Here is a 24,628-nt window from a genome sequence, read left to right as displayed (position 1 = left end):
TTATATATATATACATATATATTTAATCCTATGTTTAGATAAATACATCTTGTTCAGTTACTTTGAATTGGGGTGGTGGTCTGTTTTATTGTTATAATTTTTATTCATTCAGTTTGTTTTGCTTCATTTTTAAAAAATATTGGACCTGCCTAAAATAAAAGGCTGGGATTCATGCTTTTCAAGAATCTGCTGTGGAAGTTTAGACCCACACTTCACCTTGTGTTTTTAATCAAATAATGTTCCATGCTCAGATTGTAACGTAAAAACAGGAGGCTCTGGTTGCCACATGATCTTTGTGACCGTGGATGAGCGCTCTGCCCCAGTCTCTCGGGTCTGTAAAGTGGGGGGTGGGGGGGGGGTGTTGTGGCTCCCCTAGGGGTCATTGAGATCCTGGGAGTCAGTCACTGTGAAGTCAGAGCAGGTGTGGTTGGTCGGAGCTGAGGTGTTGCAGTGAGCGTGTCTTATTGAATGGCTCAACCCTTCTCTGTTCCTAGGTTTGAGTTCCTGCAGCCGTGGCACCAGTATAATGCCTATTATGAGTTTAAGAAGCAGTTCTTCCTCCAGAAAGAAGGGAGCGAGAACGCACAGGTATGTGTGGGAAGAACGGTCTGATTCTCAAGATGTGTACTAATAGGGCTTGTACATTTTACACTTGCTTTTAGGTGTATTGGATGTCTTGCTTTTACTGACTTACCTTTCTCCCCTCTCTCTGTTTTACACCTGTTAAAACCTTTGACCACATTCACAGTTCATTGATGATCATTTGTCCAGTCAAGGGTGCTGCCCACCTTTGTCCTTGAGGGCCGCCTGCTAGCAGCTCCCTTCACAGCGTCCCTCCCTGCAAACGGCCCCACACTTGATTCTTAGGTACCTGTTGGAAGCATTTCTTCCTGTCCTTGTAATCCTTTCTTCTGCCTCTCCTCTCCTCCTGATGTTTTTTAAAACCTGTATTGGTAGAAAACATATCAGTGGATTTCCTCAGGTTTTTATCTCTGACTGCTCAAACTGAAGAAAATGGACTTATCTGCAGGTGCCGGGCATAATTTGGTGTTCTAAATGTGTTCTCAGTGATCCATTTCCACAGACGTTGTGGGCATTTGTTCCCAAAACTGTGTTAGAGGGGAAATAGCTCCTTCTGCTCCTCTTTTCAGTCTGTTCTATCAGAAAATAGTAAGTCTGAGTTAGAAAGTATGCTCCTTAGTGTTACTTAGGCAGTAACTTAGCAGTGCTGTTGTCCCATGAGATATACATACACTGTTTCCTGACAAATCCTGCATCATTTCCGGTGAGCAGTTCATAGTCATGTTTAACCTCTGCAGGCTGTGTCAGCGCCAGAAGAGACTCCTGCAGAGTCTGCTCCTGAAAAGCCGAGTGATGTTGGGGAAGATAGTGCGTCTGAAGACGCAGCCGACGCAGGGGGAAGAGGTGTCTCCTCGGGGAAGAAGGAGGCGTCATCCAGCAGAGCTGTCCCAGACGGGAAGCTTGTGAAAGGTACGCTGCCTTTGGTACTGAGAGTTCCATTTTTGATCTTGTACCTCGTAGGTGTCACTTTAAATTAGCAAGGAAGAGCGCTAGACCACTTACGGTCAGCTGCCTTCAACCATAGGACAGGAGGGAATGGCTGCCCCTTCTAAGTTGCTGTAATGAAACTTGCTTACTTCATAGCATATGGGTTAGCCAACAAGTTTGTTCAAGTTTTTCTGTACTGTCTTATGGAAAAACCTGAACAAGCTTTTTGGCCAACCCAATACTTGCTTGATTTTGAATTTGGGGTCATTTGGATACAAACTCATCTTAGGTATACATTTGTTTTAACAGACTATTCTCATGTTAGGGTTAATGGAAGCGTTTAGAATTTTTCAAAAAATGTTTTGTACCCCCTTGGACTTCTGAAACTACATTCAGACTGTTGTGCCAATGAAATTAGTTTTCTTTATTTGTTAAGGTAGTTCCCTTGAGGGTCTCTACCAGGCGGTATTCCATTCACTCCATTCCCGTTTCCCTTTATGTTCTTGGGAGGAGTTTTTCATCTACCAGGACAGACATACAGAAAGAAAAAGGCTGACACAGGCACATTAGCAGAACCCTGTGTGGTAGAGCATGCGAAAAAGCAGTGAATTCCACCAAGTGGGAACAAGAAAGGGCGTGCAGAGGGAAAGGGACTCCCAGAAATAGAGGCTCACACCCAGGCAGAGGCAGTCCCACCTGAAATGCGTGGCTGGTTCAGAGATGGGAAGCGGTCCGAGCGACTCAGGTGTCAAGTGAGGCATACCCACCAAGGTAGCCTCAGCCAGCTCGTGGGGCTCTGCCCTCCCGGTGGGTCCTGGGGCTCCCAACAGGGGCAAAACACCTTACCACTTAGATCAGAGGAGTCTCTTTGCCCTGTGTGGTGAGTGTGTGAAGCAGAGAGACCACGTGGGAGGTTTGGAGTGGAGCTGATGGCCCCAGGTTGGGGAGGGGCGCTGGAGCTAGTGCTGGGGCGAGAGGAGAGGCAGGAGGTCCCAGATGGGCCAGGACCACAGGAGGGGCTTTCCCAGCAACCAAAGACAAGGTTCTCAAGAGTGACCAAAAGGACCCAGACGAAGAACTAGGGAACCAGTGATTTAGGAGAGCAGGGAAGCATCTGTAAGCCTCTCAGTATAGCAGGTTCCCTGGGCATGTGTGTTTCATCTCTCACCCCTCCCAGCTGTCTTCAGACTCTCGTTGAAATAACCAAAGGAATGTAGTAAGTAGAGAGTAAAAACCGTTACTAGTAAAGCAATTGTCCTTCAATTAAAAATTATAAAAGGAGGGTGGGGTTGGTTACTGCTTCAGAAGCTGGGGAAACATGCTTAAGAAGGACAAGCCAGCCCATCTGGACTCTAGTTCATAGGACAAGCCGGACATTCGGGAAGCCAGTGGCAGTGACCCCCAGAAGAACCCACTGTCAACCAAAGAAGGGAGCAGGCCAAAGACCAGAACAGCCAGGAGCCTCTGAGGGCAGCTGGGCCCTGTCAGTGTGATCCAGTGCAGTGGGTCAGCCCCTCAACCAAGGTTACTGCCCGCCATGGGGCACCCTCCCCTCTCCTGTGAGTGCCGGGTAATTCAGCAGATGAAACCATGCTCGCCTCCTTGCACTCTCTGAGCCTGAGACGCCTGAGAGCTGCAGGTGTCCGACAGAACCCGCCCTGCCTGAGACAGGCCGCTGCACCTGCAGAGGGGCAGGAGTTCAGAAGGACACGCATCTGAGCCCTTGGAAGCAGTACTAAGTTATAGGAAAATTCTTTTACTCTCTGATTTCTATTCTCATAGAATTAAAAGGTACTGTAAAATCAGTGTAACTGATAATCCAGCATCTGGGAAAGATTTAGAAAAAGATTGCCAATTTTTAAAATATAATAAAGTGCTCAAATCAGATTGGATGAGAAAACAAGTTCAGAATTTTCCTCAGATTTCCAAGGAAAAGGATAAAGATGGAAGAAAAGCCATCTAGAAAGAAAAATAGGTTGTCCTCCACAGGGAAAAAAAAGCAGGCTGGCACATTAGACATGTATCTATAGCATTAAATGCCAGGGAATTAAGGTATATTAGATTCTGAATGCAAAGTATTCTAAACACTGGAGCAGAGTTTACAGATGTGGCAATGCCCTGAAATAGTCAAAGAAAGTGAAAACAAGACTATTATCAAAAAATTATCAAATGCAGTGAAAACTTAAAAGAAAAACCTATAACTTCTTATGCTTGTGTTGGTAAAGAAAAAATGCAAACAAACCAAGCATTCAACTCAAGAACCTAGGAAGAAACTATAAAATGCAAGTAAGGAAAGCAGAAAAGGAAAATCACTAAGAAAGCAGAAATCAGTGAGGAAATACTAAAAGACCGGTAAAACTTTTCATCATTGTACAAGTTTAATACAGTGTAGAAAAGAAAGCAAATGCACAACATAATGGAAAAAAAGAAAGAAAAAAACTTATTTTTAAGTACACAGAAACAATATATATAACTAAATTTGAAAATTTTGAAAATAAAAGATAAAATTGTCTAAGAAAGTATGAATTGGTAAAGTGGTCTCCAGAGAGGCAGTAAAATAGATTATAGGCCGAAAAGAATTTAGAAAACATTGGTAAATGAAATACCTCTAAAATCAGGCAGGCCAGGACAAAGTCAAGGTCAAGGTAATTGGAGATTTAAGCTCCTCCAGAGCCCAAAGCGGAGAAGGCAATGGCACCCCACTCCAGTACTCTTGCCTGGAAAATCCCATGGACGGAGGAGCCTGGTAGGCTGCAGTCCATGGGGTCGCTACAAGTCGGATACAACTGAGCGACTTCACTTTCACTTTTCACTTTCATGCTTTGGAGAAGGAAATGGCAACCCACTCCAGTGTTCTTGCCTGGAGAATCCCAGGGATGGGGGAGCCTGGTGGGCTGCCGTCTGTGGGGTCACACAGAGTCAGACACGACTGAAGTGACTTAGCAGCCTAGCAGCAGAGCCCGAAGATCGAAAGTTCAAAAGCTCTTGAGCCCCAGTGCCTTAACCTCACAAAGCCTAGCAATGTGCAGGCCAGGAGCCTTGGGAAGCCCAGGTGTTAGCTTCTCAGGTGGAAGCAGGTTCGGAAGGGCAGTAAGAGCAAGTGTGGGCAGGTGGGGTTCCTTGCAGAAGTCCCAGTGTGGCACCCCACCAGAAAATCTCCCAGTATAGCCAATCTTATCACCAGACAGGTGCCGGAACAACATCCACAGTTCCCGAGATGCTTATGAAACAGCTTCCCTAGTATGACAGTAATTGATGTTGGAAAAACAGGCTCTCCATTTGAAAAAAATTAGACTGTTACACCCCACCTGACAATAAATAATGATTCCAGACAAAGTGTTTAAATGCAGAAACTAAAACCATGAAAGGAGAGGAAAACTAGATAGTTCTTTCCTAGTCTTTAGAGTTGGAAAGTAGTGCCTAAGAATTTAAGCCATAAATGATAAAGAAAGATTAATAGGTCTGGCGGGAGCTGGGCCCGTATAGAGTTGAAAGACAAATGTCAGGACAGCGGTGATTGCTAATAATAACAGAAGATAAAGGTCAAAATCCTTGCTATAGGAAGAGCTCTTGTGAATCAATAAGAAAAGTCACTGCAGTAGAAAAACAAAGGGCATGAAAAGCTAGTTCACAAAAGAAAAAGAGGTGGTACGTGAGCAGATTTCTAAAATGTGTCTCCACTGACAAGATACTGTTGTTTGCCTCCACTTTGCTAAGTTAGAAAGTAAAAGAGAGGGTGTGGGCAGCTGGGCCCTCACACACTGGCCGTGGAGTGTTGTTGGTAAGGCCTCTCTAGAGGAGGGAGCCTGACGGTGGAGACCCACCTCTAAACACAGACATCCTCCTGCTCCTGGAAACGGCTGGTTCCCCAGGCTGTCTCAGCCAGGTGTTCATCACAAGGCTCGTGAGCTTTCAAAAATAAGAAATTGGGAACAGCTGTGGGAGATTGAAATAAACTGGTACGTCCATACTAAGAATATGACTGCCATTTATTAAAATGATGTATGTTGACATGGAAAGATGTCTACACTTGTGAAGTGGAAATAATAAGCGGGTTAAAAACGGTAAAGCATGGTCCCATTTTCCTGTATCTGTGCACATGTTGCTGCCTCAGAACCATCCTCTGATAATATTCAGATCCTTTTTTTCCCATATCCAAATTGCAGTTGGTCTTTCATTTTCTTCACCTGTGTTTTCATAATTTCCCACCGAGAATATATCTTACCATAGAAGTTAAAAGCTAGTAATGACCTTAAGAAAGGAAGCATATCTGATGTGGAAGGCGGAGGGCCAGACACTGTGGGTTCACTCACAAGTGTTTCCTGAGAGTCGGTGCGGACCTGAGCCACGTTAGTGCTGCAGTCCTTGCCTGTCCCAGGCTCCAGGTGAGCAGACCACACACGCAGGACAAACTGGAGAGCGGCTGAAGGAGGAGAGGCCAGCAGGCCCTGTCCAGGGAGAGCCTTCATTTGAGAAGAGCTGAGGAAGAAAGCCAGGCGAGGGAGAGGGCAACAGCTCCAGGCGGAGGACAGGGCTGGCCCGGAACATAGTGGGAGAGGTGGCCAGGAGCCTGGGCTGCATCCTAACACAACAGGAAACTGAAGGCTGTAAGAAGCGCTCTTCACATGTTGTGTGATGTGACTTGAAAATAAGCTTCCATGTAGAAGCAGTAGTTGTATAATTGAATAATTCTACAAAGGAAGTAATTCCTAATCACCTGCTTTCAGGCTGAGCTACATTGGGAAAGTTACTTCACCTTTTTAACCTCAGTTTCCTTGTCTGTAAATGGGGAGGCCTGATCATTTCTGTCTCTTCCTGGGGTCGCAAATGTGAAGTGAGGTGAGGCGTGTAGACTGTGTATTAGTCAGTTTTATTTTAAGTCACTTTAAAGTATATGCATGGTGTTGGCGTGCATTAAGCTGTGTTCCAGAAGTTTTCCTTTTAATGTATTTGTTGGTTGAATTTATTTTAGTTTGGAGGCCTGAAGATGGGGAGTAATTGTTTTAAAATTGTTTTATGATACAGTACTTTAACCCAAGTTAACTTGAGTAATTTTGATTAACAGGTAACTGAGGCTTTCTTTTATAGTGACATGTTTATTTGACTCTGATTTATTAAAGAGACCTAGAGGCAATACAGGGTTAATGTTATGATACTTTTTTGTTAAGAAAAATTTCAAACAAGTACAAAAACAGAGCCTGGCAAAATAGTCACCACGCACACATGCAGCACTGAGTGTCCAGCTCCCGTGGCCTGCACTGACTAATTGTATCTATAGACTCAGTCCTGCCCATCCCCTAGGATATTCTGAAGCAGATCCCAACATCTTGGCATTTTATCCATCAGTGTGAGTGCATGTGTCTCCAAAAGATAAGGGCTGTTCTTAACATAACCATAGTAAAATGATTAATATTGGCTCTCCCAACAAAGTGTATTTTTCCTCCCGTGTTCTTTGTCTGGGGTTTATTAGGAACGTGCACACCCTGCACAGTCCAGGTGCATAGCGTTGCATGATCAGCACAGAGACTGACTTTGCCCCCTTTGGCTTTGACTTACAAAACAGCGCTTTGTGCACATTAGTCGCTCGTGTCTCTTTGCGACCCCGTGGACTGTAGCCCGCCAGGCTCCTCTGTCCATGGAGTTCTCCAGGCAAGAATACTGGAGTGGGGTGCCATTCCCTTCTCCAGGGGATCTTCCTGACCCAGGGATCAAACCTGGGTGTCCTGCATTGCAGGCAGATTCTTTGCCATCTGAGCCATCAGGGAAGCCCTTTACCAACATTGAACATCTTAGGGTGTGCTTTGTAGCTTGAGGTGATTATTGACAAAGAGATGATTATATTTCGGTGATCGGGTTATTTGCCAGCTTCTAGTCACACATGGATTTGGAACCATAAAATGCTGAAAGTGGGAATGCCTCTGGGGTCAGCTGAGTGAGCTCACCCTCACAACCCCAGCCACTTCAGAACCTGGCTTGGTTAACCCAGATCCGCTTCCTTCTCAGAGTTAGCTCATTTGTGCTGCACTTAAAATCACCCTTCATTGAGGTTTACTTGAATAGCTTTCATCAGTAATAACACATGGTTTTTAAAATAAAGTGTCTTATTACAACCAATTAGGTGGTGTTAGGAGCTGTTTACCATAGTGTCTGAGGAAGAAGGGACCCAGTGAGTGAGTGTTGAGTGGATGGGGGGGAAGGGGAAGAAGATTGTTTCCTTTTGGGCCTTTGTATTTCTCTTAAATTAAAAATTCCAAATATTCTAGTAGAGAAAAAATTGAACCACCTAAATTTTTGTTACCTTAGGTTTAAAATTGTCTTACAGGTTCAGAAAATAGTTTAACATAATGCCTGGCACAAAGTAGGCACCCAGTCAAATGTTTGCTGAATAAAGGAATAGATTATCTTGCTTTTGTTTAAAAAAAAAAAAAGAGTTTATTTTATACAGTTGGGACTTTTTTTTTTAGAAGTAACTTTTAATAGTGGAGTCGCATCATATGCTTACTTACGGAAACTCAGCTATGTGCTGAGCCCAGAAAAAAGAAGGAAAACGTCAACAAAAATTGACCATTTGGCCCTGCAGTGACCCCAGCTGGCACTCGGTGTGTGCGTCCTGACGTGGCCCGAGTTGGAGCCGGTGCTTTGCAGTGCCCTGCATCTAGCCTGGGGTGTGTGACATCCTTCTAAAGGCTCTCTGACATCATGGGCACTACCTACTGCCCCTAAACCCTCCCTTTGCGTAAGATGTGGCTCCACTCTAGACGTTGCTCCCACCAACTGATGCTCATGTGAATGGTGGGGCCGAGATTTTTGCTCTGTGCTTCCAGTTACTTAAAAATGTATTACCATTTTCACCTTTTCTCAATAGCTTCATTTGCTCCAATAAGCTTTGCAATCAAGGCCAAAGAAAATGATCTACTTCCCCTGGAAAAAAATCGTGTTAAGCTAGATGATGACAGTGATGATGATGAAGAAAGCAAAGAAGGCCAAGAAAGTTCTAGTAGTGCTACAAACACTAACCCGGCAGTTGCCCCACCCTGTGTAGTTGTTGAGGAGAAGCGGCCTCAACTTACCCAGGAGGAGCTAGAAGCAAAGCAAGGTTTGTCAAATGTTTTAAACTTCTTAAAAGAAAAGTATGTACATACAAGATTAACCTACTAAGCCAAAAATACAGGACTGCAGACTAGAGTCTCCAGCCTTTGGAGTCAGACCACTGGGGAGCTGTGTGATGTTTCTGTTCAGCTGAGAAGCTCTCAGTCAGATGAGGAGCGCTGCTGCTCGTTAAGCTCAGACGCAGTGCCCTCGGCGATTTGTTTTCCGAGGAGGAGCTGAGAGTGGCCAAGAGTGCTTTAATGGCAGCCCTGGGGCAAATGCTCAGCCCGCGTTCCCAGCTCGGGTTAATGTTCTGAGCCAGCAGGTGCCCTTCTGTGAGGCCTCTCCCTACAGAACCATCGGACCCTTGAAGGGGCCGGGGCCCCTGCTGGTGTTCAGACTGTGGCTTGTCTTCATGGGTCACAGTGTGGCCGCCGCTCGCCTCTGACACATGACCAGCAGTGTTCTACCCTTCTTTCAAAATAAGCACTATTCTTCTCTAACTAAATTCATTAACAATCCTTAACTGGTTTTGTGAATTGCTTTTTCTATGTATGCACAGACAGATCACACAGCATTGGTAGAAGGTAACTCTTTAACCACAGGAGGTCCTGGAACTTGTGATATGCTGTAGTTCCTCTCCCCAGCACACGTGTGTTCATGCCTGTGTCGCTAAATCTGCATTTACTACGTGTGAACTCAACTGTGTGTCGGTTCATTTGGCATAAAACACTTCACAGGGTGTTCATTGCCTGGTATGGCTGTTTGTATATGAGAACCATTCCAAGAGTCTCATCATTCCAGGTTTCACTGCTATGGAACCCCATCAGCTTTCTGACTTTCAGTTTGAAAGTAAATTTATGAAAAGTACTAATAATAAGCATCATAAACTAATTCTTTCAGAAATCTGTTTGCCTGATTTGTTGACCTTTCCTGAAATCGGTATCACGTTCATGTTTTAAACTGCATTGTATCTCATGACCGTGCTACTGCCCATGAAAATTAAGACAGCAAGGTATTTATAAAATACTGCTTGCTCTAAACATCTTTTTTCTTTGTTTATTCCTTAAGCAAAGCAAAAGTTGGAGGATCGACTGGCAGCTGCTGCCAGGGAAAAGCTGGCCCAAGCGTCTAAGGAATCAAAGGAGAAACAGCTCCAAGCAGAACGTAAAAGAAAAGCCGCTTTATTTTTACAGACCTTAAAAAATCCTCTGCCAGAAGCAGAAGTCGGGAAAGTTGAAGAGAGTCCTTTCAGCGTAGAGGTGAGTTTAAAAAGGGTCCGCCATCAGTGCTCTGAACCAGGCACCATTGGTAGAAGTACCTGTGTGTGAATCCTGTAGCCTCTCAGCTCTCGAGCTGTGTGAAGGCTATGGGCAGCCCCTGCGTCTCTCCCCTATGGGATGGAGCGCCTGTCCAGGCAGACTATGGAGGCACCATGGAGTTCAGTTCCAGACCTGGCAACAAAGTGAGGCATGCACATTTCTTGGTTTCCCCATGTGTGTAACAGTTACGTTACACTATACCGTAGTCTCTGAAGTGTACAAGCACATATGCCTGAAAGATAAATACATACCTTAATTTAAAAATCCTTTGATGCCCAAAAATCCCAGCCATCATCTGAGCCTTTAGCAAGTCATAACCGTTTTGCAGTAGTAACTTCACTGATCACAGATCGAATAATGAAAAAGGTTTGAAATAATGCAAGAATTACCAGACTGTGACACAGATGTGAAGTAAGCATATGCTGTTGGGAGGATGGCCTTAACAGACTTGCTCGACACAGAGCTGCCACAAACCTGCAATTTGTAAAAAGAAAAAAACAAAAACAAAAACGCAGTATCTGTGAATTCCAACAATTTGGGAAAAACAAACCATAGTATCTGTGAAGATGAGGTCTGCCTGTACTGTATAGCTGGGGTCAGCAAGAGTCTGATGGAGATTCCCAGAATGTACATGCACACACCACATTCTGGGTGCAGTGTCACAGTCCAGGCCTCTGGGCCCAGGCTGGGAGCCTGTGCTTTGTGGCTACCTCCCAGGAGCAACAGAACTTCGCCTCTGAGGCACTCACCTCAGGCCTGGACAGACCCACCAGAACACTCATGTTCCTGCCATCGTAGCAGCCCTTGAGCTCACGCTTAGGGTTATAGTCTTACTCTGGGATCTAGGTTACTGTCAGCACTTCAATTAAAAGAAAAGTGAGATAAGATGCGGTCACTGTCATCTTCTCTTAAGACAAGTTTCCTAAGCTGTAGGACCAGAACTTAGCCCCCCGGCCCATTTCTTCTCTTCAGAAGGCTGTGGAGGGGGGCTTGGACTGCTCAGAGCAGGGCTCACGCCACTTCGCCAAGTGTCCCCGAAATGTCTTTTGCAGCTCTTTCCACTGTAATGTAGACGGGCCCTGTGCGTCTTTTACTTTAATTACGTTGACATTTCTAAGAGTCTAGAGCCATTATTCACAACTGATTTTTGCTGCATGTAGCCACAGGTTTATTTGTTTCTCCTTGGAAAGCAGCATTTCTCAGCATTGTGTTGAAGGTCAAATCAGCTTTCTCACCTCAGGAATCAGTCTGAAATTCAAATCTGGCAGGAGGCCTCAAAAACAGTAGCTGGATCAGACTGGGACGCAGCGAGCGCCGGCTTACATGGCGCCTTCAGATGCGTCCGTCCCCCGTTGGGGAGGGCCTCGCTGCCACCAGCTGGGCCAAAAATAAGCATGCCCAGGAAGGCACCCTCGGTCATCACCCAGCTTTGGGAGGACCTCTGGACCAGTGCAGAGGTGAAACCAGCAGCCACTAAGACTGCGTTAGATGTAAAAGGAAGAAGAGGCAGGATATGGAGTAGCTCCACTTTTATGGTTGCAGCTGTAAAAATTATGCATATAGCACCAGGGCAGGTTCTTAGGAAGACAGGGAACTGCCTCCATGGGAGGGGTGTGAGTGGCTATTTTCGTTTTCCGTATTGTTTGGGTGTCACTTAGGCAGTGAATAAAGGACTTAATTAAAAGTTATCCACGTACATAGATAACTTTCACCAACTATTCTACATGGGTGCATCTATATTTTCTAATAAAATTGTGTCTAAATGCTAACTCAATCACAGCCAGAGTCATTCATCGTTAATCCAGTTTTTCTGTCTGCTGTACTGCCGGTATTGTCACAGGTGCCAGAATCACTTCTTTATAAACACAAAATAGCCTGAGACTTAGGTTCTTATCTTGTTTGTCTTTTTTGTGGCATCTCCCCACTGTGTTCTTCTCAAGCATGTATTTTAAATCTATAATACCTTAGAAATGGGTGCTTATGCTTCATGTTTAAATCATTGGGTCGATCTTCCTGGACGTCTAGTGGGAAAGATTACAGCTACTAAACTATTTCAACAAAAATGTTAACGGTACTTGCAGGTGGTGATAGATATCTTTAATGACTTTGAAACAAAATACCTGAATTAAATTGGCAGCTATCATAAACGAGATTCACACTTGAAAATATTTTCAGTCTAAAGCAGCTTCTGGAGACAGGTGACCCTGATTCTGTTGACCATTTCCTGTGCACTGGACTCACATGCTGACGTGTCTGACCCCACTGCTCAGGTGTATCATTTTAGTGTCCAGGGGACTTGGAGTGCAGTGGTGTCAGCCTAGTGGGAATAGATGGCACCCCAGCTTCATTCTGAGCAGACACACATAGGGCTGAATAGGGTCATTCAAAACCTGGCACCTTGCAGCTTATCTGCCTGAGAGGCACTTTCTGTTTTTACTTTGCTTTGTATAAAAGCAGTACATACATGTGGTTTATAAGTTCAAATGCTCAAGAGAGGTGTAAAGTAAAGAGTAAAAGTCTTTTACTATTTTAACCCTTTTTAAGGATACAGTTCAGTAGCACCAAGTACATTTATGTTGTTAGGCAACCATCACCACCATCCCTCTTGAAAACTTTTTCATCTCCCCAAACGGAAACTGTCCCCGTTAAACACCAACTCCCCACTCCCCTTCCCCAGCCTCTGGCACCCACCATCATACTTATCTACATAGAGATTTTTTTTAATATTAGTTACTTGTTTGACTGTAGCAGGTCTTAGCTACAGCATTGAGGATTTTCAGTCTTAGTTGCGACCCATAGGATCTTTAGTTGTGGCATGCAAACTCTTAGTTGTGGCACGTGGGATCTAGTTCCCCGACCAGGGATCGAGCCCAGGTCCCCTGCATTGGGAGCATGGAGCCTTAGCCACTGGGCCACCAGGGAAGTAAGTTCTGTGTGTATAGAGTATTACCATAGGACTGCCCTATCCATTTTTCTGGTGTCTTGATTTTTTTCACTGGCTCCAGAGATCTTGCCATACCAGTGTCAGAGTGATGCTTGGTGTGTAATAAACACTTGGTAACTGTTCCCTGGATGCATGACCGTCAGTCCTTTCACCCATCAGCCCTGATGTCAAGCTACTCGGCATGTGCTGTGCGCTGTTCACCCCTCCCTGCTCAAGAAGCACGGGCCCTACTCGGGGTTTTACTGTATAGCGGCTCCTGTGACTTGTGCACTCACTGAGGTGAGTGTACCCACAGAGTAAATTCCTGACTGTGGAATCGTTTTTTATATTTCCGATTTTTAAATTTAGTTTGCCTTTAAATTAGGCCCTACAACGGTTATTGCAGTTCTGGGGTGGGGTGGGGATGTTTTTGTTTTGTGTGTCTCCCTTGTGTATGAATATAGCTTTGTTGCCTCCCTGTCAGCATTGGTTATCATCCATCTTAATTCTCAGTCTGATAGGTGGGAAAATATGTTATCTCTTTGGTTTGACTACATACTTTAATTATAGGGGACACTGAGTAACTTTGCACAGGCTTCACGGCCTTTCCGGTCTCCTCCTGAGAACACCCTCTGTGGCCTTTGCTTTTCTCCTGGCTGATTGTCTTGTCCCTGCTGTTTTTGTGTTAGCTCTGTGTCATCAGCATTACCAGCAGTTTGTTTTTTGTCTCTTAATCTGCCCCACTGGGAGTTTATTTCACTTTGAGGAGCATATAGCTAGGCACAACACAAACGACTAAATCACATACCTTTTCCCACTGGTGTAAAGGACTCCCTTTATTGTATACTAAATTCCCACTTGTGTTTGCTCTGTTTTTACACTCTTGTCTGTTCAGTTCCTTTGGTCTGTTTGTTAGGAGAGGTGATTTTATGCTTAGGTATAACTTTTAAGGATATCTTGAAGTGTATTTATTGACGTGGACAGATACTAGTATGTTAAATGTTTAAGCAGTATATAAAATATATAAAAACCTATTCATAACAGAGTTCAGTACATTTGTTTAGATGCAGTGACTTTTTTCAGGCTAATGATCCTGCCAGGTTTAAGGTCCAGCAAGACTTCCCTGGTGGCTCAGACGGTAAAGCATCTGCCTATAGTACTGGAGACCCGGGTTCAATCCGTGGGTCGGGAGGATCTCCTGGAAAAGGGAATGGCAACCCACTCCAGTACTTTTGCCTGGAAAATCCCATGGACGGAGGAGCCTACAGTCCATGGGGTCAAAAAGAGTCAGACACGACTGAGCAACTTCACTTTCACTTTCACTTTTCAAGAGTTTGAAAAGAAAAGGGGAACAACAACCCATGTTTGCTGAGCCTCTGTGATAATTCAGGGAGCTTCGGGGTATGAGTTAGAGACTGTTTCTCATGACCAGTCGCTTTTGAGTGGTTGGCATCTACACATGAACATTTCTACCACGCCAGCCCTGTAAGGGGCAGAGCAGCTCTGAGTGTGTGGATGAGGGCCCCGGGCCCCCAGGTCAGCAGAGGTGGCAGCGGGACTGTGAGGAACCTGGGTCATTTGGAGAGGTGACAGTAGCGAGGAGGCCCCGAGGCTCGCCTGTGGGGGAGGCCGGTGAAGCCCGTGCAGGCAGTGATAATGCCTGCAACCCTGCATCAGAGAGTCTGTGGAGGAGGCGCAGAACAAGTCAGTGACACAGGCAGGTCTGGGAGAGGCTGAACCACTGGCTGCAGTGCGAGTGGGACACTGACGAGCTAAAGCAGTGTTTCCATGGGAAGAATATGTATGGAGCAGCACTGGCAAGGCTGGCAGCAGCACGCCCAAGCGAACACAGCTGATGAGGGGAGGAGAGGGTGCCAACAGAGTGGAAAACGCAGGGTTATCTGGACAGAGGCCTCAGCGATCAGACCTGGGCCATTGCCCTGCCTGGGAGGGTTGCAGGGGTGTGCCCAGCATGGGTAGAAATTTGCAAATACAGTTCTAGAGGATGCATTTCAAAGTCCGATTTCAAACGTTATCTTGAGTCTTTTGCATAATTGTCCCATTTCCTAGGTAATGTAGTGTTACTTCAGAAATAAGATTTTATTTTAAAATGTCTGTTAGTCTGCTTTTGAGCAATTTGTTTTCCCACAGCAGGAAATAGTAGTTGCTAGTTTGTGTGCTAACTTGTTGGCAAATACTTCGTTGTGATCAGATTAATATTTTTCAGTGTTACCAACAAAAGGGATGTCAGTTTTTAAATACCCGTATGAGTAACTGATCTTCATAAAGTTCCTTTTGGTTTTGCCCGCTCACTATTCAGACCAGCCTGTGCTCTCCCCCCGCCCATGATGATTTGTGCCTTGGCCATCCTTGCTGGAATGTTAACATTCTGTCCGTGAGAGGCTGCTTTGCTTGTTTGGCACTGGTTGCCATGTGGTTCTGTTGCTGTGTCTCCTGTGGGCATCGCAGGCAGCTTCTCACAGGTCACTGTGTGCCAGGCCTTAGCCAGACACCTTCAGAAACCAGACAGAACATGTGGGGCTGCAAGGAAGGTCTTGACTCAGCAGTGGCTTTGTCTCTCAGGTTATTCATATAATTTAGAGTATAAATTAACAGGTCATTTGACTCCTTCAGGATATACACTATACAGTATGGTAGCTGCTAACCACATGTGGCAATTTCAGTTTTGTTTCTGTTAAAGTTTTTTTTTTTTTTTTAAATGTAGACCATTTTTAAAGTCTTTATTGAATTTCTTACAATATTGCTTCTGCTTAATGTTTTGATTTTTTTTTGGCCAGGTGGCATGTGGGAGAGACCAGGGATCAAGCCTGCACCCCCTGCATTGGAAGGCAAAGTCTTAACCACTGGACCACCAGGGGACTCCCTGGCAGTTTCAGTTAAACTTAATTAAATTTGGACTTCAGGTCCTTGACCACACTAGCCATATTTCAGGTACTCCATAGCCGCACATGGCTGGTAGCTAAATGCAGCAGAAACAGAACATTTCCACCACCACAGCACGGTCTACATTACAGAGCTAGCTGGGTATTCATTCTTTTTTGCCAGCAGTTTAAAACTCCAGATTGCTGCATCAGTCAGGGCTCTATATTACACATGCTAGAAACCTACCCTACTGCCCCCAAACGACTTAAGCAAAACCACTAACTAGTCGGGTTTGCTTTCTGAGTTGTGAGGGTAGCACGGCTCACGGGACGTCACAAGAAATCTCAAGGGTGCATCTGCAGGCCCAGCCTCCCCTGGCTGGCCACGCTCTCCAGCTCTGCATTGTGACAGCTGTCATATCAATGTGCATTAAAAAATAATAATAAAAATTGATAAATTTCTGTGTAGCCATTTTAATACTGAAGATGGAAGAAAAACTTTTTTGGCATATTCTTTTATTATTTCAAGAAAGATAAAAAATACAACTGAAATGCCAAAAAAAAAAAAAATGTGTGCAGCGTCTAGAGAAGGTGCTGCAGCAGATCAGATGTGTTAGAAGTGGTTTTTGAAGTCTAGTGCTGGAGATTTCTCACTAGGCAAGGCTCCATAGTTGGGTAGACCAGTTGATAGCTTTCAAATCAAGACATTAATTAAGATCAGTCAGTGTTATACCACCTGGGAGATAGCCGACACACTCAAAATATTCAAATCAGGAACTGAGGATCATTTGCACCAGCTTGGTTGGGTTAATCACTTTGATGTCTGGGCTCCATGTAAGTTAAGCAAGAAAACCTTCCTGACCATACTTCCGCATGCAATTCTTTACTGAAATGTAATGAAACAGTCCATTTTTAAAACAAATTGTTACAGGCGATAAAAATAGATACAATAATGTGGAACAGAAAAGATCATGAGGCAGGCCAAATGCACCAAAGGCCAGTCTTCAGTATATGGTAGTATTGGAAGGGAGTCCTCTATTATGAGCTCCTTCCGGAAGACCAGACGGATTAATTCCAACAAGTACTGCTTCAAAATAGACCAAACTTAAAGCAGCACTCCACAAAAAGCGTCTGGAAATAGTCGACAGAACACAAATAATCTTCCATTGGGGTAACACAAGGCCACGCATTTCTTTAACGATCAGACAAAAGCCACCTGGCTGAGGAGGCAGCTGTTTGCCTGGCTGGGAGTTCTGATCCATCTGCTGTATTCACCAGACATTGCACCTTCAGATGTCCATGTATTTCAGTCTTTACAAAGTTCTCTTAGTGGGAGAAATTTCAGTTTCCTGAGAGACTGTAAAAGACACCTGGCTCAAAAAGATAAAAAGTGTTGGAAAGATGGAATTACAAAAGTGAGAGAAGTCGCTTAGTCATGTCTGACTCTGCAACACTATGGACTGTAGCCCACCACGTGGCTCCTCCGTCCATGGGATTTTCCAGGCAAGAATACTGGAGTGGGTTGCCATTTTTTTCTCCAGGGGATCGTCCTGACCCAGGGATCGAACTCAGGCCTCCCACGTTGCAGGCAGACTCTCTACCCTCTGAGCCACCAGGGAATCCCTGGAATTACAAAACTGCCTGGAAATCAGCAGAAGGTAGTAGAACAGAATGACGAGTATGTTGTTCAGTGCAGTTCTTGGGGAAAATGAAAAATGTATCTTTTGTTTTTACTTAAAAACCAAAGGAGCTTTTTGGTCAACCCAGTAGTTCCATGGCTTGTGTCTAAATATCCATGAACTACTTCTGTGTTGCTGGAGTGTGTACCCCACCCCCAGCTGTGCACACAGGAACGCCTTTGGTGTAGTTGGAGAGGCCAGAACGCACCCCTGTCCTGTCGTGTGCCATGTGCTGGGATGCTCCCCGACACTGGAGGCCAAGAAGCCCACCTCCCGAGCAGTCGTGGGGGCCCTGGGAGACCAGGTCCTCCTGCTTATGTTTGGGTAGAGCACCTGCGTCTCTGCAAGTCTCTTAAACTCTGCATTTTTACTTGCATTCTGGGCATAGGTACCACTGTGGGCTCAACTGGGCTCCTCCCTTGACTGCTGGTGACCCTGCATGAGAGGCGTGACCTGAGTCTGTTTCTTGAGGTGCGGTCACGAGAGCCGCTGCCCTGGGCTGTAGGATACGTCATGAAGTTTCTGGGTTTCAAAAGCACTGGCATGTTGCGGAGAACGTACATCTCCAGACTGCTGAGACATGCTGGCGCACACAGCCTGCCCCTGGAGCCACCACTGTGGGGGCTACCACTGGGCGTGTAGGATTGGTTAGCCTGTTTTGTTGTTGTTCTCAAGTCTAACTGCTGGGTTTTTAATGTCCTCTTTGTATTTTTAAGCTGAAAAAATGGTGAGGTCATCACAATGCATCATCTTAATTCTGCCCAGCCAAGTGCTGCCCCCACCCCCACCCCCAAGTTGCTGATTTTTACTTTAATGGTGAAGGGTAATCGATCATTTTATTAGAATAGATCCTATGACTTAATTGCAAGTTATACTTTTAATATATTGATTTACTTATTCCCTTGCCTCAAAATGAAATAAACTATAACCACAACGGTAAAATAAGTGTTACTAACGATGGGCATTAGGACAAAGGCAACAGAAGCAGTAATGAAGTTCAGAGACACAAATCATCAGGCTGGCAGCAACGTATAAACGGGAATTCATCTAATGAGCTGCCACGCCCCGCTCCTGCTGGCCTGGTGTGGCTGCCCGCAGTACCTCGTCCCCCTGGTTCCTGTCCTTTGCAGATGTCCTTGGGGGGACATACTTTCCCCTTCTCCCCCTCTTAGTGCAGCGCACACTATCACTCATCAGTGCCGTCTTCTGTCCCCTGTGCAGGAGAAGGAGAAAGCCATCCTGTGTTCTCTTCATTCAACCATCCACTTAGATGAAAGATGGAGTCTCAGTTCTAAAACGGGCTCTCTGGTTCCCAAGGGAATTCCCCACAGCTGCCCCGACTACCCTGTGGTCCCTGGGCCCTGACCTTCAGCGTTCCTAGAGGCCTCGCGTGTGCTGGCCTGGAAATTCTTAGTGGTGACTTTTATCCCCAATTCCAACTCACTTTTTCATGCAGGGTGTGTGTGTGTGCTCAGTCGTGTCTGACTCTCTGTGGTCCCATCGACTGTAGCCCACCAGGCTCCTCTGCCCATGGGAGTCTCCAGGCAAGAGTACTGGAGTAGGTTGCCATTTCCTCCTCCAGGTATCTTCCCGACCCAGGGATCCAACCTGCATCTCTTGCATCTGCTGCATTGGCAGGTGAATTCTTTTATCACTAGTGCCACCTGAGAAGACCTACATATATTCCTAATTTAGAGTCCATGGTTATTGGGGTGTTTTAATGCACTAAAAGCTGGTTTTCCACCCTGGCAACAGCAGAGTTCTCTACAAGCCAGTGGATGCGGGGGTGAATGGGGCAGCATTTCCCTTCCTCCAGCCTCTAAAGTTAGAAAACTCACTACATTTTATTAGTCTTAATTTATTGTATCATTTTGTATGTGTATTTAGAGAGTTCCAGAATGGGAATTAGGTGTTCTTAGATGTAAAGTTTTGTATCTACATGTTAGAATTGTTTAACAACAACCAATTATTTTAAAATTTAACCTGAAAAAATATTATTGCAGGACTTCCCTGGCGGTCCAGTGGTTAAGAATCCTCGATTCCACTGCAGGGGGCACAGGTTCGATCCCCAATTGAGGAACTAAGATCCTTCAAGCCATGCCAAGTGACACCAAAAAAAAAAAAAAAAAAAAAGGAAGAAAAAGATTACTGCACTAAAATAATTTGAAGTAAGAAAGACATTTTTGATAAGAAGAACTGTCTCATAATGAAATGGTTTCCCTGGAGACAGTTTAAGCAAAACCTTAAAAATGCCCTGGGCAGCATTGCCACGATGGAGAAGAGTGAAGGCCCGACAGGAACACCAGGCGGCCGTGTGCCCTTCCACAGGGGGCCTGGTTACTAAGAGTATTTCGGTGGGAATAAACTGCTTTGCGAGCAGGGCATATTGTTCTTGAGCAGTTCTCAGCCCCACTGCCTCTCAGCTCACAGTAAATGAAAGATGTGAAGACAGTGTATTGTGAGTGTAAACAACAGGAGGCTGACAGGAAGGCAGAGCCCTGTTCTCTGGGCATACCCCTAACGGAGGGGCGACATCTTGGTCTGGTGGCTGCCCCACAAGACCACCATCACAGTTCCTCTCAAACGAGGGGAAGAAGCATAACTTCAGAAGAATCATTTGCACAAAGTGTTGTTTTGTCTCATCCAGTTGGCCTTATCCAAATGGACCCGAGGAGAAGGGAAGCCAGGCCTGCTGGAGCCCACCACCCGCCAACAGCCAGCACCCACTCAGGGCTGCAGCCCCTGCCTGGGATTTTTTTATTTTCATGAACCTTAACAGCTTGAAAGTTCTGAGGCACAAAATGATAAATTCCAGATTTTTCGGTATATCTGTGTGTGGTGTTTACTGGCTATAGTTAAAATTCACATAAACTGATTCAAGGAAATGACCTTTCTCAGAAGGGGAAGGGGCTGAAGGTGGGTGGCTGCAATTGCAAATATAAAATGTGGTTTGGGGGGTGTTTTTTGTGGTTTTCTTGTGTGTGGCTTTTTTGGTTTTGTTTTTTGTAAATTCATATTTTTTTTATCTTACTGTGTGACATGGACAATGTTAATGTCAATAAAATAGGACTACCACATCATTGTTAAAGTTGAGTAGTAATTCCCTTCCTGGTTGGACCGTAGTGAACAAGTCCTAGAAACGGGACTGCTCTGGGTGCACACTGCTGAGAGTGGTGGCTCCTTGGTGTATGTGCTGGTGTCTTGACATGAAAGTTCAGTAGGCAGCAGCCCTAAGATCCTGCACTCTCTGTGTATCTGCCATACTTGGATAAAGCAGTCTGAAGACTGATAACCCATTAAGTGAAATTCTTTGCTATATTGATACACGTGGAGTAAGGCTGGCTTGTGTTGATGGGATTGTCTTGTCTGTGGTTCCCATTAGTGGCTTTACTTTTTTACTTTCAGTTTTACTGAGGTATAATTGTGTCACCTGAAAAAAGGTGCACATCAGGTTTTATTTGAGACAAAAATGAGGATGGTAGCCTGGGGAGACAGCCTCTCAGACCTCTGAGGAACTGCTCCTGCGAGGTGGGGGGGCGGGTCCGTATATACGTGAGTTTGGTAAAAGCGGAATGTGCAGTGAAGCACACGTTTTGGCGGAAGATGGCTGCTTATCATGAGGAGCAGATGTCTCCATTAGTAATGTTAGTGCTTTTCCAGACATGAGGAGATACAAGAATGGCTCTTAGACTCTTCTCCTGTAAAGGTCTAACTATCTGAAGGCACATTCTGCCAGTTTTTCCCACAGCGCGGGAAGGCAGAGCCCTGTTCTCTGGGCATACTTTAAGGGCCTCTTTGCTGATCTCTGCACTGAACTTCTTTCAGGGTGTGTCAAAGGTCAGCAACTCCAGTGACCAGTGACTTCATCCTTGTAGCACCAGATGGTGAGGGACCATTTTCCAGTTAGCAGTTGACATGTAGCTGTGTGTTCAAGGCTCATGGCATGATCTGACTTACATAAAATACGCAGTAATCAACACAGTAAGTTAATATCCACTACCTCAACAAAGAAAGGAATGTTCCTAGTGACAAATAATTTTTTTTTTTTAATCAAAGAGGAACCTCTTTTGGTTCAGGCAGAGCAGAGATCCATAAAAACCTGGTGCTAGCAATTTGAAGAATCTCCTTTTTAGTGGAAAGTCACAATTATTTAGGGAAGAGCTGGCGGGGCTCTTCCTAACACAGCCCTCCATGTGCCGCGTTTCTTTTCTCAGATCCAGCCTCCAGAGCCTGGCAGGCTGGGGACGGGACCCTGCACAGGAAGGCTCGGCCGTGAGAGGTAGGCATTCGTGCTCTTGGCCTCTGAGGAGCCATCATTCTCCCAGAGATGCCGGGGGTATATTTAGAGCCACAGACGGAGGCATGGGCTGCTCTAACAAATGAGAGTGCGCCAAAGTTGGAATCTTATAAACATACATTTTAAAACAGCATATCTTCCTTGCTGAAATCCGGACGTGTGCTTCTGTTTTCAGGAGGCTGGTACCGTGCCCTGTCCTCTACTGGCTGGAGGCAGACCTCTGCCAACTTTAGACATGAAGCCTCCAGAAGGGCGCTCGAGCCGAAGCAAAGACCCGCCGAGAGAAGAAGAAAGAGAGAGGAAAAAGAAAAAGCACAAAAAACGGTCTCGAACAAGATCGCGGTCTCCCAAGTATCATTCGTCGTCCAAGTCCAGGTCTAGGTCTCACTCAAAAGCAAAGCATTGTCTTCCCAGTGCCTATCGGACAGCGCGGCGCTCGAGGTGAGTGTGCAGGGTGCCCCCGCGGCCGGGCGTCCGGTGCGGGGCGGATCCCGCTTCTCCTGCTCGCCAGCAGGGGGCGCGGGGCTCCCCTCCCCCGGCTTGCCGCAAGCACAGACCCACACACCTGCGTGTCTTTACGCAGAGATGCGCCCTGCAGTCTCATCTTTTCAAAATATTTTTTAACCTGACTTTCCAAAATGCATCAACTACTGTCAGGTTTTTCTTAAAGGAGAGGTATTTGAATTTTTAACAGGTCTTGGGAGCAAGCCTGGCGTATTTGCTGAAAATGTGTGGAAAATTCACAGGGTTGGGGGCGTTTTGTTTGGTGAATGAGTCGACTTTCCCAGGCTAATTCCTTTTGAATGTGTATCTGCCAAAACGAGAGACATGTGCACTGTGTCTGTGTTCAGCTTCACTGGCACAGCACCTGCAAGTGCCCGTAAAGGAGGAAATACAGTGGCACAGATCTGTTTTCTCAATTAATCTGCTTCCCCAGCCTCCCACTAACAGTCACTGTTCAACCAAAAGCCACCTTCTGAGGAGCCAGCTTTTGAGGAAGCAGCTTAAGGTTTTATGCAATAGAAATGATAAACACGAAAACCTGTAAGGATCACAGAATTGAGTGCTTAGTGAAGCAGGTACTTTTCTGATTTTTAAAGCATCTGACTTGCAGGAGGTTCAGAAAAGCAAGTTTCTAGTTTTAAAACTTACCTCACGCCTTCTGATTTCTTACTGAGTGTCAATTGGACTTAGTTTCTCTAGCACAGCACTTGTACTAATCTGCTTCTACAACTGATGTTCTTTCCTTTCCATGGGAAAAATGCAGATGGGCCTATACTTTTTATTTTTTATGTTTTAAAAAACTGTACTTGTGTACACGTTAGCCTTTCTTGAATATACCCTAAAACAACATGCTCCCTAATTTTTACCTAGACCAGACCTTCAAGGCTTGACAAGTATTTACCCTTCTCTACAATGAAATTAGGTTTACCTCCACGATAAATAAATTTGATCTTTGGCTCTGCATTTTTGTTAGTTCTTTAGAAGTTCTATCCCTTGCTGTCCCTCTCTCTCCCTTTCTCTCTCTCTCTCACACACACACATACACACACACACACACACATACCTTGTTGTTTAATTAAATGAACAACTTTGCTGACATATTTCCAATATTTGAAAGTCCCCAGGAACTTGTATGTGTATATCAAAACTAGGGTTTCTTACTTGAAAAAATTTCTTATGATATAGTGGAAGTAAATAAACAGGCCTGTACAAGCCCGATGGATAATAACCATACCCAGTAAAATCCTTCCTAGATTTCATTTATTTCAGGGCTCAAAGAGAAGAAAGTATAATCTACTCCTAAATCCCCTTCTGGGGGCCTGATAATGCTCAGGGCTCCTTAGATCGCTTCTTATGTAAGAAATGAGTTGGTTTTCATGGTGCATGCTTAGCACAAATAGTAGGTGCAGGTGTCTAGTTCTTATGTGAACCCATCTGGTCAGACATAATGGCCACAGACTTTTCCCCAGGTTGGTCTCTTCAGAACTAGAAATGTTTATGAAACACTTGGAATTTCAACTCTCTAGGATTTCTATGGTTTTTATTGACTATCTCTAGTAGAGTAAGTCATTATGTATATTATGTTAGTATTTTTAAAATAGCTTTTATTTTAGAGTAGACTTACATATTTTCTATGCAAGTGTATTTTATATTGTTTTCATATATTCAGTACTGACAAGTACAAGAAGCAAAATCCTAATCCTTAGTGTATAATTTTCAGTTAAAGAAAAAATTAGGATTAAAAAATTGTTAATATGAGTTCTGTGATGGCAGGCTGACAATTTTACCTTAATTTAACCAACAAAGTATTCTATGTGTAAAGAGAGCTGAGTATTTTCATAATTCTCAAACTTTAAGAAAAATCTCAATAGTATCTATGGAAAAGGAAATGGCGAACCACTCCAGTATTCTTGCCTAGAGAATTCCATTGACAAAAGAGCCTGGCAGGCTACAGTCCATGGGGTCCCAAAGAGTTGGACATAACTAAGCAACTTAGACACACACACACACAGTAGTATCTATGTGATACTTTTAGTTAATTTTAGTTAAATCAGCTGACTTAAGTTCACTAAATAAGTCAGATCTTTGGTGTTTGATTTTACCGCTTAGATAAAGTATCAAGGCAAAGTGCAACTTTATTATAAATTGTTTTTTAAAAATAATATTATAAAACAAAACCTTCAAAGTATTTGTCCAGGAAGTTTTGCCTTGAAAGCTTGTATGTGACAGTGATGCTGCTTGAAATCAGACCACCTCTGAGCTCAGGGTGCTGAAGTGGGTTATAGGTCTGGTTGGATGTATGGAGAAGCCTAGCTGTCCTGTGGTTGGTCTCTGGGTCCCAGGGACATAAGGCAGGAAGTTGCCTTCACCAGGTAGGATCCTGCCTCAGCTCTTATTTCTGAGAAGAGTGAGTTTTATTTGAT

At 44.7% G+C, this 24,628-nt stretch overlaps 1 protein-coding gene across 5 annotated transcripts in view; it reads left to right on the top strand.

Annotated features, from left to right (window-relative positions):
• SFSWAP (splicing factor SWAP) overlaps positions 1–24,628 on the top strand; it is an 80,220-nt gene that overhangs the window by 38,282 nt on the left and 17,310 nt on the right. For 4 of the 5 annotated variants that reach the window (XM_068989731.1, XM_068989730.1, XM_068989734.1 and 1 more), the window contains 5 exons: positions 495–588; positions 1,320–1,491; positions 8,375–8,605; positions 9,670–9,860; positions 21,877–22,142. In XM_068989731.1, the coding sequence (XP_068845832.1) occupies positions 495–588; positions 1,320–1,491; positions 8,375–8,605; positions 9,670–9,860; positions 21,877–22,142 (954 nt within the window). The remainder of the gene's footprint in view (positions 1–494; positions 589–1,319; positions 1,492–8,374; positions 8,606–9,669; positions 9,861–21,876; positions 22,143–24,628) is intronic. The other variant, XM_068989733.1, reaches the window with a different exon arrangement.

The sequence above is a fragment of the Capricornis sumatraensis genome, chromosome 17, assembly GCF_032405125.1.
Source record: "Capricornis sumatraensis isolate serow.1 chromosome 17, serow.2, whole genome shotgun sequence".
Classification (NCBI taxonomy): Eukaryota; Metazoa; Chordata; class Mammalia; order Artiodactyla; family Bovidae; genus Capricornis; species Capricornis sumatraensis.
The sequence above is the reverse complement of the archived record's forward strand: the minus strand, read 5'-3'. Positions and strand labels throughout refer to the sequence as shown.